The sequence below is a fragment of the Mustela putorius genome, unplaced genomic scaffold (genome assembly GCF_011764305.1).
Source record: "Mustela putorius furo isolate JIRA1106 unplaced genomic scaffold, ASM1176430v1.1 tig00003867_pilon_pilon_pilon, whole genome shotgun sequence".
Taxonomy (NCBI): domain Eukaryota; kingdom Metazoa; phylum Chordata; class Mammalia; order Carnivora; family Mustelidae; genus Mustela; species Mustela putorius.
Window position 1 is genome coordinate 16,672,642 of NW_025422019.1, and position 17,559 is coordinate 16,690,200.

At 33.8% G+C, this 17,559-nt stretch overlaps 1 protein-coding gene across 7 annotated transcripts in view; it reads left to right on the forward strand.

Annotated features, from left to right (window-relative positions):
• Positions 1-17,559, forward strand: part of CCNT2 (cyclin T2) — a 39,870-nt gene that overhangs the window by 12,120 nt on the left and 10,191 nt on the right. For 4 of the 7 annotated variants that reach the window (XM_013046757.2, XM_013046758.2, XM_004774269.3 and 1 more), the window contains 5 exons: positions 7,706-7,834; positions 9,592-9,652; positions 11,584-11,646; positions 14,797-14,842; positions 16,420-16,583. In XM_013046757.2, coding sequence (XP_012902211.1) covers positions 7,706-7,834; positions 9,592-9,652; positions 11,584-11,646; positions 14,797-14,842; positions 16,420-16,583 — 463 coding nt within the window. The other 3 variants (XR_006602426.1, XM_045066542.1, XM_004774273.2) reach the window with 3 other exon arrangements.

Genomic DNA, 17,559 nt, shown 5'->3' on the forward strand with positions numbered 1-17,559 from the left:
TAAGGGATTTACATTCTAGTGAGAGAGAGAAAAAAATTTGTCTTTCTGCTCTGGGAATAACTCAGAAAAGTAATCAGTTTGAGCTATTTTGAGATGCCAGTGAACATTTAATACATTTCAGTCTGTTTCATATCATTTTAATGTAATCATTTTCTTTAGAATGTCAATTGTGGGTTTAAACCTGTGCTGCTAATTAATTTCACATTTCTTTACTATTTTAACATGGCTGCTAGGAAAATTACACTGTGGCTCACATTACATTTCTATTTGATGGTGCTGGTTTGGGCTATAAACTCTTAAAAAGTAATACCAGTTAACTAATGAAAAGTATAGACATTTGTATCTGTCAACAAGCTAATTTTAAATAGAGGGCTCATTCAGAAATTTTAAAAAGTAATGATAATGATTCTTTTCTGGCCAAAAATCTTGAGATCATGAAAACTATCATAGTTTCATGCTTAGAAAAAAAAATAGCTTTCAGCAGAGAAAGGAAATTCTGAGGATTTGGGGAAAGTCTTTAAATGATGCATTGATTCAGAGAAGATAATCAAATTTTTACACACTCCCCACATTGTTAAATAGTTTTAGTTTGTATTGCTCTAGCTCAGTGATTGCTGTTTAGAGTGACTAACAGGAGTACCTACTTGAATTAACAGTACGGTTCACTTTATGTAGACTTAAACATCGGTTCCAATTTTTTTTTTTTTTTTACTTTTTCTAAATTTTTTAAAAAATTCTTTTATAAATGTATAATGTATTATTAGCCCCAGGGGTACAGGTTTGCAAATCACCAGGTTTACACACTTCACAGCACACACCCTCCTTAATGTCCATAATCCCACCACCTTCTCCCTACCACCACCCCACCACCCCCAGCCCCCCCAGCCCCCCACCCCCGCAACCCTCAGTTTTGTGAGATTAAGAGTTTCTTTTATGGTTTGTTTCCTCCCCATCCCATCTTGTTTCATTTATTCTTTTCCTTCCCCCTCTCAGAAAGCTTTTTAAAAACGATTTATAAGAAATTGCCACAGTTTTGCAAATTAGCCATACCATTTTACCTTCCTACAAGCAATGTGTTAAGGGTTCCAATTTCTCCACATCTTTGACAACATTTGTAACTGTTACTATCTGTTTGTCTTTTTGAAATTATTATTGTTATTATACCCATCTTACAGGCATCCTAGTGAGTATAAAAAGCATTATCTCTTTGTGGTTCAATTTGCATTTCTGTAATGATTAGTGTTATTGAGCATCTTCGCGTGTGTTTATTGGCCATCTGTAGTATCTTTTGGTGGGAAATATCTTCTTATCCCTCCCCTCCCCTTTTTTTAAGGTAGGCTTCATGTCTGGTAGAGCCTGAACTCGTGACCCTGAGATCAAGAGTCAGATGCTTAATCCACTGAGTCATCCAGGCACCCCTCTTTCCCATTTTTTAAATTGCATCATCTCTCTATCAAATTGTGAGAGTTATACGTATATTCTAGATACCAATCCCTTACCAGATACAGGATTTGCAAATATTTTCTTTCATTCCGTGGGTTACCTTTTTCACTTTGCTGATATTTCATCCATAATACATGCATTTAATTTACTAGGATTTTTCTTTTGTCACTTGCGTTTTGATGTCATATCAAAGAGAACATTGCTTGATCTATGATCATGAAGATTTATTCCTCTTCTCAGAGTTTTATAATTTTAGCTCTTGTATCTAGGTCTGTGATCCATTTTTAGTAAGTTTTTGTTTATGGTGTAAAGAAGGGGACTAGCTTCTTTTTGTTTTTGTTTGTTTGTTTGCATGTGGATATACAGTTGACCCAGCACTGTTTATTGAAAAGGCTAATTTTTTTTCCATTGAATTAAATGATTATATCTGGAAACTCTATTCTATGATCTTTATGTCTTTCCTTAGACTGTTACCACATGGTCTTAATTATTCTAGCTTTGTAGTAAGGTTTGAACTCAGGAAGTATGAGTCTTCTGACTTTGTGTTCTTCATTTTCAAGATTATTTTTGCTGTTCTGGGTCCCTTGCATTTCCGTAGGAATTCTAGGATCAGCCGGTCAATTTCTGCAGAGAAATTGAGATTCTGACAAGGAATATGTGAATCTGTAGATCAGTTTGGGGAATACTATCCACAGTATTAAGTCTTCAGTAATATTAGTTCTTATTTGTTTAGCCATTTGAAGGAAAGTGGAGTTCTAAAGATTTTGTGAAATTTTTAATACCTGTGCAACTTGTTTACTAATAATCTATGACTGTTTATTATTGGCTGGTAGGAGCTGGGTGTCTAAGGGAGAGTAGAGACTTACCTATGAAGTACTACATGTACTTTGTAAGTTGAAAATTTTTTGTTTTTCTAACAGATTTGTAATGGTAACATAGGCTCCATAAATAAATTTTTAAATGCCAAGTTACATTAAGCATTTAAATTCTTTTAAATATCATGTATTTACTCTGTGGATATCAGGGTCTGTTCTCTTAATTATTACTTCTTTTCAGCAATACTGAATACTAGTTAGTCTTTAATAGACCAGCTCTCTTTTAGATGTAATTAGAAATCCCAAATAACATCCAACTTGAAGATTTTTTTATTTCTCAGTATAAATTTTGTTATGTTGACAGTATTACACTCATGCATAATTATATGGGTAGAAAAACAACTAAAATACCAGACTGAGTTAATGACATTTTCTCTAATCCTGGGATATCAGTCTTTTCAGTGCATCAAAATTAAGGATATGGACCACTTAAATTTGTACTGGAATTTTGATCTGATTGGTAAATCTTAGTGATCTTTGTTTTGAACAAATCGACATTTTGACTTAATCTGTTTTCTTCTTTGTTGAGAGCTGTTACCCCCTTGTTACATCTAAGTTTCTACTTCCTTTTTCCTATTCTAAAACCTTTCTGGGAGTCTTACAAAGTTGTACCATTACCATTTTTCTTTAACTATAGCCTCAGGTGTGTCGTTTCCCAATTCTGAGCTGTGATACGTAGAACTGTATATTCATTAATGAAGCCTTTTTTTTTTTTAAGATTTTTTAATTTATATATTTGACAGAGAGAGAGAGGGAGCACAAGCAGGAGGAGCTGGAGAGGGAGAAGCAGACTTCTTGCTGAGCAGGGAGCTGAATGCAGGGGTTGATCCCAGGACCCTGGGATTATGACCTGAGCTGAAGGCCAGATGCTTAATGACTGATCCACCCAGGTACCCCAAAAATGAAGCTTCCTGAAGGCACAGGAAAATAGTTATCCTAGTCCTAGTGGAGGAGGTGGTTTGGGAGCAGTTGAGTAACAGGGCAGAAGTGGCTTCACCAGCCTATAGGGCCTAAAGATGAAACATAAGAAGAGATTAGAACAAGCCTACTGATGATATATTAGCCCCCCCCAAAAAAGGGAGGGGGGCATTTTCTTTGTTTCTGTTAGGGAGTCTTTTGGATTAGGAAATTTTAAGTTGAAGAGTAATAAAACAGTTGTAGCTAGTTCTTAACTACAGATGTACACACAAGGTATATGCACAAAATTAATTACTAAAAGAGTAAAGACCAGAATGATTCATTTGAAACTGACTGGCACACAGCCATCATCAGTGATTTAGGAATTACCCAGGCTTCTGTTAATTCAAACTGACCTTACCTCCAAATATCAAGGTTGAAGCCAGCAGTGGAGAGTAAAGAATGTCAACAGTGAGGGCATCATGAGCAGAAAGGAGAGACAGGGGCCAGGAATGGGCAGGAGGAGAAAAGATGGAGAAGGAAGGGAGTCAGATCAAGAGGTAGGAATGGAAACATATAAAGGATTAGAAAAAGAGAAGGGGCTGAAAACAACTGGAGGGAGAAGGGACAAAAGAAATACTGGTGTATTGCAGTGACTGAAGAAATATGTGTTATCATTTTAGTGTCTGAATCTTAGTTAGGGCTACCATGGAACCTTTAAAGAATTCAGTTTAACAGTTTAACTTAACTTAATTTTCAGTATGTAGAAAGAAAGGAAGAAGAGCAAGAAAGAAGGGGATTTTTTTTTTTTTTTTAAGATTTTATTTATTTGACAGAGAGAAATCACAAGTACACTGAGAGGCAGGCAGAGAGAGAGAGGGAAGCAGGCTCCCTGCTGAGCAGAGAGCCGGATGCGGGACTCAATCCCAGGACCCTGAGATCATGACTTGAGCGGAAGGCAGCGGCCCAACCCACTGAGCCACCCAGGCGCCCCAAGAAGGGGATTTTTAAAAGCATGCAAAATCCTTTTTAAGATCAGCAGTAGCGATACACAGTTGTTTAACTTAACAACATAATAATGATATTATTTGAGTCCTGTTACTCTGGGGCACTATACTAAGTGCTTTACATACATTGATTCAATGAATCCTCACCACAATTTTATAAGCAGATACTATTTCTCCCATTTTACAGATGCGGAAACTGAGCCACAAAGAATAAGTAATTTGCCTAGGCTAGTCAGATAACAAAGCCAGGATTCCACTGAGGCAGCCTGACTACTGTGCTACAGCTGGCTTCATCACCTCTACCTCCCCCTCTTCATGATTTGTATGGTATATTTCTGTAGAAATTTGTCTTGTTTTGAGAATGTACTATCACTTTGAAATAGTTATACATCTTCTAGGCTCACAAACTCTGGATACTATTTAAAAATCAGTTTTTATTTCCTGTAGTTAATAGTAATTCGAGAAGCTTTATTAGATAATGGAACACAAAGGTGGTAGTGCATGGTCCCTATCCCCAGTGAACTAAAATCTCAGTTCATAGTTGTTTGCTCACTCAAACCAAGTATCTACTCTAATATTAGTGTGAATTCTTTGACTTTGAACCAAGGTTATGTGCACTAATGAATGTTTATTGCCTTCAAAAGTATGCTCACCTTTAAAAGCCACAGACCAGTAATAATATAGCCATTACTTAAAATTTTTGGAATTCTTTTCCTTTCAGTAAGCCACACAACGAATCAGCCTTCTATTTTAAAAAAAAAAAAAAAAAAAGTACCTAACTTGACTACCTTCTTTAGTCATCCTTAAAATTAATGCCTCACATGGATATTCACAAAGCATTATCTAAAAAGGTGTTTTGTTTTGTTTTGTTTTTACAGCCCTGATGGACTAAAATGTTTGCAGGCTGTAGAGGAGGAAATGTGAATGGAGTTAGTGGATTTCACCAGGAACTTTGGAAGAGTGTTGGGTATTAGTGTTGCACTGGAAGGAGGATGAGAATTGAGCCCTATTTAGAGGGAACAGAAAGACTTCTGTGAGGAGTGTGGGTAAATAAACCAGGAATCTACCCTGAAGATCATTCATTAGCTCTCTGAACATTTAATTTTTTTAATTATTTGTAGAATTTTAGAACCGTTCTCTAGTACACATACTTTGTTTCCATTGAGACTATCTTGTAAGGAGAAAAGCTGTGTGGTTTGAAAGTACTTCTTGATATTGAGGCTTACAAGAAGTCTGAAGAGAATGAAGCGGTGACTGGGAATCCTAAGAGATTTTACCAAGAAGAACTCATTGAAGACTTTAGAGGTACCTTTTAGGCGAGTAAGAGAAATCCTGGATCATCTGGCAGTTAGAAAGGAAGTTTATGTATTAAGTTCAGTCTAATTTGACATTGGACTGGTGTCTGTATTGCTTCACTCTTTGGTAAATAGTTCTGGCATGTGATGGCTGGCTTAGCCATTCCCCTTTTAGACATCACTTAGGTAAATTGTGACAGACCATGGGAAACAAAGTATCTTTATAGTTTGCTGCATTTCTTACCCTGTGATATTGGCTCTTAGATTTTTACTGTGGGATTAGGAATACTTGGAATTTAACATCAGTGCCTTTACAATTATATGTGGATTATCCACATATCATTCATTTGGCAAGTATATTGAACAGCAGCTGCACAATGGGAGACAATGGGAACATCAATGAATAATTCAATCTCTATATTTAAGCTGCTTCTAGACTAGTATAGTAGATAAAATTAATAAGCCAAAAGTTAGAATACAGTGAACGTAAAATAATAGAGGTATGTAGCTTCCTACTGAATAAAGAAGGGCACTTCACTCTGACTCAGGAATTTTCCCTAGGATGAGGTAAGCCTTTAAATAGAAAAGAAATTAATCAAACGAAGTAGGTAGCAGGGTAGGAAATTTTCAGTATGTAGAAGAAATAACTGAGCTAGGAAATGATTCTCCAATTGTCTTGTACTCTCTGCATTTCAGAAAACCCCCTGCCTGCATGACTGCTATTTAGCTGGTATTACCTAATTTTAGTGTTGCTTAATTAAATCTGTTATAAAGATAACATTAGTTTATTCTAAGTCTGTGAAAACTAAGAATAATTTGCTTTTTTGAGCATTCTCAATTTTTACATCTTTTCCTTGTTTTGTAACTTTAATTCTAAAGGATGGAAATAAGTTGAAAGCCCAAGTTGAATTACTCAGTCCTTTTACGGTAACATTACTGGTAGTTTGGAGCCAAATGCACTTAATTTTAGGTCTGTTTTAAACATGTATACATCAGGAATAGAATTTCTTGAAGTCATTTTTACTCCATTTATTCATCTGCAAATGCAGTTGGATTAGTGAAGGTCCCTTTCAGATCCAAAATCCAGTGGTTAAATTTCATGGCTCAGCATTACTTATAAGTTGTTTTAAAAGCTCAGAGGAAAGAGTTGTCCTTGTATCAGAAACTTTCTTCTCATGTTAACTACCCAAGTCATGTAGCATGATTCATGCTTTCTCTCCTCCCCTTCCTTTTTTGGCATTGATTGTATGTAGTGATTGATGACCCCCAAGATACAGGGAGACTCAGATGTTCGTTTCTTAAAAAATAATCTGAATCTTGACATTTAGAGATCATCTTCCCATGAGAAGTTTCTTCTGTATAATCTTAGATTATTTGAATTTTGGATGTGCCTATTTTCTGAATCAGCAATTAATTTGGTTTATTCCTAATTTCGGGGTAAATTGCTCAAAATTGATGTTTCTCTGTCTTAGTCAGTGTCTTTGTAGTGCTATGTTCTTGTACTTCAATCCCAAGAGCATATAACTTAATAAAGCCAAAAAATATTGCTTATTTCTTGATCTCCGGTTGGCAGTGTTTCTACTTTATTGATTTATTTTACATGTTTATTCCCTTTTATTTTTAAAGCTGCTTTTAGTATTGCTGTAGTGAAGTAATACAGATCCTAGGTAATAATATCACATTCAGAATCTTCTCATTTTGCCTTGTAGATTCTTTTTCTGTCCCAAAAGTAATACTGTGTAGTTCTTAGCCACACAATGAATTGTTGATTAATCTAAAAAAAAAACTGTAGAAAGTAGTGGCTGTACCTAAAAAGAAGGAAAATTTGGGTATATTTTACTACTTTCCTTTTTTTTTTTAAGCTGTGGCTTTATTATTTTGCTTGAGGTTTTTTTCCCCCCCTTTACGTGCATTAATATGATTTAAAGTTTCTTTGAGTTAGCCCAAGTAAAAGTCTTTTTCCTTTTTCCCTTTGGTATTCTATTTGCAAAACAAGTAAAGCAGGTTTTATAGACTAGGGTAATGAGTTCTATTTAATTAAAACTCTTATATCAGTCTTGTTATAGCCCAACTCACAATTCATACTTTTAATACTACATTCCTTCTTTGCACGCCCCTCCCTTAGAAAATAGAAGGTTTTTCCAAAATTTTTTACTTCTAAGTCACCAAATTTTTATCTTTTCTGCAGATAATATCACCTACTGCATTATTTTTGGCTGCAAAAGTGGAAGAACAGGCTCGAAAACTTGAACATGTTATCAAAGTAGCACATGCTTGTCTTCATCCCCTAGAGCCACTGCTGGATACTAAATGTGATGTACGTAATAATAATTCAATTGGTGATGCCTTCCAACTGCTGCTTATTCTTTTTACCATTTAGGAATGTAATACCGGCGAGTGAGCTAACAAACATATTTCATGTATGTACATGAGTTTCAGTGTTGTTCTGAATCATGTCAAGGCTGTGATTCAAAGGTTAAGTGTTTCACATTTTGTTGTTGATCCTCACAGCCAACCTATGATATATGTGGAGGGTAAGTCATATCACCTCCATTGTTTGGGTCCATTTGAGACCAGAGATAAATAACTCTTAAATTGTCAACAATGAAAAAGAAAATAGAAAAATCTCTGGACTTGGCCTCTAGAGCAGTAAATAGTAATTTTACAGAATTGTTTCGTTGTTAATGCATATATAATAATAGTTATCACTCTGATACTGATCCATAGAGACGCTGTTTTACCATACTTTCATGAGAGGGTTTTTTTCATATTTTTAATTTTCCTCAAGAGTAATGCTGGCTTCTAAACAACTTTTTCATTATCAGCATTTTAATATACCTTGTTTATAAGTGCCATTTTAAAATATTATGACATCTTAAAACAGAAGGTGGAATTCTAGGCCTTTAAATTCACTTTCCCAGCTCTTGTATTATAGGTGAGTTCCTCTATCAGAAACTTTGTAACTACTGAATGACTGCCAGATTATATTAGTTTACTTTCATTTAGTTAATCTTAAAGTCCAGATTAAGTATATCTGATTTTTTTAAGTATATCTGAGTTTATTAATGACAAGTTTTATCTTTAATGTCGGCTTTAAGGGAGTGAGATACTAATGTTACCATTCAGTTATAAAGAATGTGTGATTATTCAGAGATTGTTCTTATAATTTCTATTAACTTTAAGATTCAGAGTTAATTTTGGTGAATACTTAGGGTATTGTTCAAATAATAGAAATCTGTGTTTTAAAAAATCATCTTGGTGATCTTTTCAAAATGGGACATAAATAAAGGTGCTTTTCACTATGAGTTTAGCCACACGACCTTACGTGAATATTTATGATGTGTTGTTTTTTTAATCACCTTACTCGGTTGTCATAATTTTAAGAAATTTGATAATGGTAGAAATTTTTTATACTCTCTATTCCCAGAGTAATTACAATAGGGGGATGATTTGTTGAAGTAAAAGAGAAGACCCTCTGTTTTCCCATGGGTGTGTGATACATTCTTTTGGTATTTCATATCTAAAATGTTTTCTGTTAACCTAGAGATTTGAGGGTTTGCTTTGATTTATATTTTGTCTTTTTTGAGGAGAGGAATTTCAAAAAAAAAAAACTCACTGACTTACTCTGACCATCAAGGAATTACCACACAAAATATCTTAGAGTGAATTGTTATGTTTTTTCTTTACAGGCAGGTTTGGATTTGATGTTCTTACTTGAGTTGGTGCTTCCTGTCATAATGTGTCTTGAAGCACAGTGCCTACATGAAGTTTTATAGTATAGACGGGAGGGTTTGTTGTTTTCAGTTAAGCTCTACTTCCTTTCATATTATTGTTGTCTTTTTAGGGGTTATTTAACTTGTTGTTTTTTACCTTGTTTACATATTCTATATTAGAAGTGAACAAGTTTAGATTGGTTGTAGAAAATGGGATTTCTCTGTCACCTTCAAATTATTTCCTTTGTGTTTCCAAACTACCCTGATTTAATGTATCTGTTAATTTTCATGAGATTTAACGGTCCCATGATCTAGTAGTGTTTATCTTAAGCATTTTAATGTTATTATTTTTACCTGGCAGGCTTACCTTCAGCAGACTCAAGAACTGGTTTTACTTGAAACCATAATGCTACAAACCCTAGGTATGTATTTTCATCAGATATTATTTTTGTGTGTGTTCTTCAGTGTGGTGTCCTAAAAATGGAATAATTTTACCACTGAATAAAGTTTCATTTTAAAACAAGGTTTGGGGCCAGAATAGTATTACCTGGTTATAAGGAAACCATTTTTTTTTTTTAATTTCATTTATCATTAATTGAACAGTAAACATATTTTCATTGTGAAAGGCTGCATATGATTGTAATGTGTACAAATACTCTGACTACAGTCAGTATTTAACGAATTTATCACATTTTTAATATGACATGGTAGTTATTTAAACATTGGTCATCTTTTTCTGAAAATTGCATTGCAAATTTTTTGCAATTTAAGTGATCTCTAAAGATTATTTATTCAAATCTTTCACTTTTTAGTTGAGGAAATTGAGACTTAGCATGGTTTGTCTTGTGTGAAGTCATGTATTACTTCTGGAAGAACCTGGCAGTGTATTATGGGAATAACACGGGCTTTATGGAGCTCTTGGTTTAAAATCCATATGCCTTTGACTTGCTTTTTAAACTTGGGCAAAGTCATTTTACCTTTATACCTCCATTCTGTATACGCAGGGTAGAGTAATAATATCTGCTTTAACATTGTGAATTTGAAGATGAGAGATAGTGTATAAAAAACATGTACCACATAGTATGTGTCAGAAGTCGCTATATTATTTATTATGGTAGTTATTTATTACTCCATTCCCAAACAAAAAGAAGTTTAATAATCAGCCTCCTGTCATTACATACTTTTTTTTTAAAGAAAAGTAGCTTGTTTAAAATAAATGCAACTTGTTTGATATTTTTATAGCATAAAAAGATACAAAAATAAAAGTGAGAATCTTATCTCCAAATCCAATAATTTAGCATGTTACTGCTTTATGAGATTATATAAATATGAAATTTACAAAGATTTGTGTAATGAAGGTTAAAAGAAAAATTATATTAAGGTGAAGTTTGTATAATAAAGGTTAAAAGGAAAATTAAGGGGAATTATTTTAAGTTAGAATTTATAAGCTGTACTTCTGTGGCTTTGATTAAAGTATGATTTTGTGGGTTTAATTACAGTAGAAATACAAGTAGATCACACAACAATTTTAAAAATCTGGATTACCTGTTTGTCAGAATGTTATTTGTTTACTTCTCCTGAAGACACTAATGTGACCTCCACTTTTTCAAAAAAGGAAAAACCCAGCCCTCCCTAAGGGTTATTTAGACATGGAAAGCTCTTTCAGCATTTTATCTTTGGTTTTAGAACCTGATTTAAAGAATCTTGAGGCTACAAGTTTAACTTACAAGTCTTAACTTTAATTAAGTTAAAGTCTTAACTTTAACTACAAGTCTTAACTTTATCATAAATGTATGTAATTGATACGTATGTACATACATAAATGAAATGTGATTGTAAACTAAATGGTTGAAACCCTTTCATCTACGACATACTAAGAAAATAAGACGACTCTAAATCATTTAAAAGATTTTTCTCCCACTATGGGCCAGGGATTATATTTATGAAAAATACTCTTTACATCTTCTGAAAGAGTTGTAATACACTTTTAAAAATATGTTATGTAGTTGAAGTCTTTGCTTTATAGTTTTATTTTCTGTAATTTTAGTTTGTTTTTAATGTGAGGGTAATCTCAAGGTAATCATAATTGAGAATTTTTAATAAATACCACCCCAATCTGCAAATAGCTTTGTTAACCAGTTTTCAGTAAGTGGAACATTGTTTTTAGAAGAAATTATTTCTTGTCATTGAAGGTGTGTAATGAGCATGTCAGTGATAGAAAATAACTTTGTCTTTGGATCTTTTTAATAATGAACAATATATTATACATTTATGGTTGTGCCGATGGGTGGCATTTCTCAGGCAAGTATTGTAGTGTGGTAAGTGATTGGGAAAAAAGTGCTTTTCATTTCAGGTTTTGAGATCACCATTGAACATCCACACACAGATGTGGTGAAATGTACCCAGTTAGTAAGAGGTAAGTGATCTTTGAAACTTCTAAATTGTTAAAGCTTTTTATTATTTGAATGAGTTTTATCAAAATGGGGAAATGTCATTTTGAAGCAACATTTTTTGGTGTCCTGCATCTGCATATTTATTTACTTCTGCATGTGTTTCTACCTGGCAAATTAGCGGCCTTTAAACTTATAGGAGAATCTCCTTTCACTGAAAAATTGGAGGGCCTCCAAATATTAAGACTCTCTTCACTTCCCCATTAGGCTAAGCCAGTCCCATTTCATTTAATATTTAAGAAGTTGGCTATTAACACATACACACAGAAAATTTCTGGTCTGTCTGAAGCTTCCATTGACTTCTAGAAAAGTTATTACAGTTTAAGAATTTGGAGACCATCCTCAGATCTTTCAGATTAAAATTGTCTTAGCAGATTTGCCATTTTGGAAATACTTTCCCCACGTTCATTTGAGCAAAATTGACTTAATACATTCTTCAAAGTTCTTTAGTATTACTAAAAATAATTTCCTTTTTGTGTGTAATGGGGAAATACATAGTATGCTACAGACAGCATGTAATGTGCCTATTAAACCTTTTAAAACAGGAGTAGGAACTTTTTGTATTATTTGCTTTATGACTTATAAAGTGTGTGGTATACATTTTTCTGCTCTTGTTAATGAATCCTACATATCTGTTCTTGTATCCCTAGAAATACTTTACACAGTTGCATGTTGTTACACTATTTCTTACTTCTACTTTCCTGTTTCCCATTTGAAGTGTTAATGTACTAAGAGCAACTACTTGGAACTTTCGTTGTACCTTTTTCTATTACTTTTTGAAAGTGAAATTTTGCAGTTTCATTCTTTTACCCCCAGACTTTTTTCCTTAGGTTTATTCAAAACAAAATGGGTAAGACTTTTAAAGGCTTTTCTTTGTTTTTTAGTGTTTTACCTGAATATTCTCACATTTTATTCATTCTAAATTGAATTCCTATACCTGGTAGGATTTTATTATGTTAATGGCTACATTTAAAACAAACAAACCTGTTATTACAGTGGCATTGTTGAGAAATGGACTTCTGAAAGTCCCGTTAATATTTTATTATTCTAATAACTAGTACATGTTATGACTTGTAGAACATATTTAATTATGGTTCCTGTACTTCATGGTTATTGGAATATAATTTAGAGCACATTTTCATCCCAGAATTACAGTATAGTCTAGAATTATATTAGATAACTAGTGTATGTGTTTGAATTAAGGGGGAAAAAGGCTTTAGAGTGGTTTTCCTGAAAACTTGAAAGAATAAGCTATTTTGTGAAAATAATGAGGAGCCATGTAACTTTGCTTCAAGCCTAATGAAAAAAGTTAATGAAGAAAGATATTAGGTTAAAATTTATAGAGGTACCTAGTAGGAGATGAAACTGGATTTTTAGCTTAGCATCATTGTGAAATTTGAGTCCTGATCTTTAATCAGAGTTTAGTAGCTTTTGTACATGTGGCTCTATATCTAAAGCTAGAGACACCAAGTCCAGTCATTTACAAAGTTGGTTAGTAAGTTTTTTAAAATTCAGAAAAACTACAAATTTGGTGTTTTATTCAAAGTAGAATATTTAAATCTAATTTTTTGTTGTTAATGCTTAAAATGTGACCGATTGTTAAATTTTAATACAAATCTTAACATATGTTTAACTTCCATTTTGTCTGACTAACATTTTCAGGTAACTGTAGTTTACATCTTACTCATTTTAAAAATATTCTTTTATGTTTGCTGTCTGTTTTTCTTTGCTCTGTTAAAATTTTCAGCTAACAAAAGAACATTTTTCCTACATTCTTCCTCTATTGTACACTGTTAAGAGGTTATTGAATTTAGGTATATTTTGAGGTAAAAACTGCTATGGCAATTTAAAATTATTTTTACTTCCTTCTCTACATATTTTGATTCTTTGGAGGTATGAGGGGTGGTAAATGGTTTGGTTTCTTTAAAGTTCTTCCCACCCCCCACCCCCTCTGGAGATGAGAAAGTTGATATTATGCTACTTTGCTGCAGAATTGGCTAATGTCATTTTACAGGGACCTTTCATTTCTGTGATTTCTCCTTCCCTCCCCACCAGGAAAGAATGCCATACATAAGTCACACTGCCTCCAAGACATCTGATGCTTTGACACTCTTCCTTAGCACAACTCTGCTAAGCCCAAATCCCTTTTGTATACCTTATGTTCGTGATCCACATGGGGCAGCAGGGATTACAGGTGCCATGAAAAAAATAGAGGGCAAATGTGAGGCCTCTTAGAGAGGGGTGAGTTGAGGTGAACTGATCAGATCCTAGGTGAGCAGAGGGGAAAGGTGCATCAATGATTATGAATGTAATTGGGGGAAACGGGAAATTAAAGCAAAGAATCCCTGTTGGGAAGAATAAGAGAGCAGATAAAGTGAGCGGGGGACTGTTTTCAATTTCAATGTCTTAAAAGCTAGTTGTTAAATTGCTTTTCCTGTGGGGACCAGTGTTGGAGCATCCTGATTCCCTAGAGTACTTACATCTTTTTCTAAAGTTGACAATTGGATTCTGTAAGAAAAATACATGCGGTGGAGTTTTCTATATCTACGCCCTTAGGATGTTTCTAGTTTGTTTATTCCTTGTTGATGCTTAGTAGCATAAAAAACTGAGCAGTTCATGCTCTCTTGAATTTGGGGGGTGGAGGGTTTGTTTTGTTTTCTTTTCTTTGGATGGAAGTACTTAAGCCAACTTAAATATGATGACTGAGGATTAAGTCTGGCAGGCACCTCTTTGTATTTTGTATTAGACTTCAAAATCTTTTCTTCTTCTTCTTCTTCTTTTTTTTTTTTTTTAAATCCAGGAGAATGCTTTATTGCAACTTTTAGCTGACTAGATGCTTAACTTAGTAACAAGTTTAGCCCTTGTAACTGGCTAGCTAAAAGCAAATCGGCTTGTTTCTCAGATCTTTGGGGGATAGCAAGAAACATTTGAGTGAATGTTGTTGAAGATTTTCAGTAGTATAGAAAATGATGGCGCTCTTGTGATATTTGTAAGTAGTAAGTAAAATTTACTTTTTGTGTACAAAACTTTGAAGTTTTTGTTGTGTTGAGAACTTTTTGATGGTAGCACAATAAAGCTGATAGTATTGTCTTCGTTTTTTTTTTCTTTTCTTACAGCAAGCAAGGATTTGGCACAGACATCCTATTTCATGGCTACCAACAGGTTGTTATCCTGACCCTCTTTGTTGCACTGTTGTAGCACACTATAGCTTCCTTTAATGCAGGGCCCCCTCAATGTGTCTCTTACCCTTGTTGCAACAGGAGACTGGACCATCTACTGTGGTGGTACCTTCCTGTCTGCTTTGCGGTGTATTGTACAAGGGACTTTTGGCACAGAGGGGTTAAATGCACATTGTGAAGTGTAGTGGTGCTTTCTGATGACATATTCTCGATTTGTGAGTGCATAAGTCTAAAATTGGTAGCCTGAATAGCAGCTAAAGATTACAAAGAGCTAAACTTAACGTAGAAATTCGAGCAACTTGGTAAGTATAAAGCTATTTCTAGTTTACAATTATAGTTAAATGACAATTTTTTAAAATTTCACATTGATCCAGTCTTAACTTTAAAATAATCATTAAAGTTTTTTTAATAAATAAAATTTATATAACTTGGGTTTTTCTTCCAGATAATACCCACTAGTTGTAAATCAGAAGTAGCCAAGTCCTGTCAGTGCCTAGATTTGACTAAGTACAATTTTTACTTTAAAAAAATTTGCTTCCTTTTCAGTTTATATAAAAAATAGTGTGGGTTTGTGGTTGATAAACATTTTTCATCAATTCTGAACTGAACTGGAAGAATAATTTTTTAAAACCTTTAATACATAATTCTGTTCTAGGTTGATTATATTAATGCTTTCAGTTTGTTTTTTAAATGGGTTGTTTGGGAGGAGGGGACCAAACTAGCACTGTGTGTTCCTAACTTTCTTGTGACACTGTTAAGTTTTATGTAAAGCTTTGGACTGGCAAATACCAATTTATTTTCTTAGGTATATGTTGTTGGGATTTAACCTCTATCCCTAGGAATTTTGAGCAACAAAAGAAAGTACTAAATATACTTCAGTTAGAAAAGGCTAGCTGTAACATGTTATATGCCCAGTTTGGGGCATATAGTAGAAGGAGAAAGGTAGCATTTTTCTAGTACTTAGCAACATTGGGCCTCGAAGCTGTTCACCAAAAGGTAAGTTTTCTCTGTAGCTTTGCTGAAAAGAAGACAGAGGTTTACATAGATTAAGTGTTAGATTCTCTTTGATTTACTTGAGAATTCTGTTTCTTAACCCATACCAAATGGTAGAATTCCTGATTCTGTAATGTGATGTTGAAATTACTTTGTCAGTTTTACAGTCTATTGCTTTTTCTTTACTTTTTTGCCAAGACATTACAAAAGAAACAAAAATACTGCCAAAAAAATTAAAATGTTATACTTGTTTGTGCTGATTATTAGAAATACACTGTCTTCCCCTCTTATAAAGAAGTAAATATACTTCAAAATTTAGAAATCTTTATATATTAGTATTAAGAAATGCTCTGGGGAGTCAGAATGTGGAGAATGTTCATAATCTGTGTGGGTTTTTTAGTATTAGGATTTTATAACTATAGTGACAAATTTTAATTAAATAAGGTTTTGTATTGTAGACTTAAGAAAACCTTTTGTTTTTGCTCTAATCTTACTGGTAAATATTTTTCTTTGTTTTACATATTTGAATTACTGTGGTTCTTCGTTTTCACACCTGCTCTACAACAGTCTACACCTTACCACCTTCTGTCTTCAGTACAAACCAACAGTGATAGCATGTGTATGTATTCATTTGGCTTGCAAATGGTCCAATTGGGAGATTCCTGTGTCAACTGATGGAAAACATTGGTGGGAATATGTGGATCCTACAGTTACTCTAGAATTACTAGATGGTAAGTAGAGAAATATTTTTTTAATGTGGAAAACATTTTTATATTATTGAAAAAGTCTGCCTGCTTTTGTCTAGATTTGAAAAAAAAGCAAATCCCTGTAGAGTCATACTTAAGTGAATAGTTACTAGTTCTGGCTGCTCCACCATTTTCTCCTTCCTCTGTAGTTTTTTCTTGATATTAATCCCAGATATCTCTTCAACTATTAATATTTTAGTTTGTGTTTCAAGAGATAAGATACTCCTTAGAAACATAACTATAAATTCATTTTAACAATTTGGTAATAGAATTGTTAAAAGCATAATTACACAGGCAAATGAACAGGATGAAAATAAGGATTCCTTAGCCTAAAGGAAAAGCTAAAAACAAAAACAAAACAAAACAAAAAAATTTGAACGTGTTTTAACCACCAGTGAATATCTAAAGCCCTTTTAGGACTTTTCAAAAATATATTTATGTATATATGATTTGTAACACTATAGGTTGATAGTTGGTTATAACTTACTGTAGAACTTGTGAAGCAGTGAGCTAGAGATATTTCAGGGTAACATTCCATGTTCTGTAGTTCCACTGACGTGTGTCATTATTGCCTTTCGTTATTAAATATGAATTGACAAAATTAGGGTACAAATACTATAAATTGTGAACTTGGAACTAGATCTCTCTTAATAAGAAACTTCTCTGGTAACAGATAAGAGAAGCTGACCATAGGTAGGAGAGATTCTTGGGGATTAAGACATTTTAACCAGGGGCGCCTGGGTGGCTCAGTGGGTTAAAGCCTCTGCCTTCAGCTCAGGTCATGATCCCAGGGTCCTGGGATCGAGCCCCACATCGGGCTCTCTGCTCGGTGGGGAGCCTGCTTCCTCCTCTCTCTCTGCCTGCCTCTCTGCCTACTTGTGGTCTGTCTGTCAAATAAATAAATAAAATCTTTAAAAAAAAAAAAAAAGAAAAGAAAAAAAGACATTTTAACCAAATACTG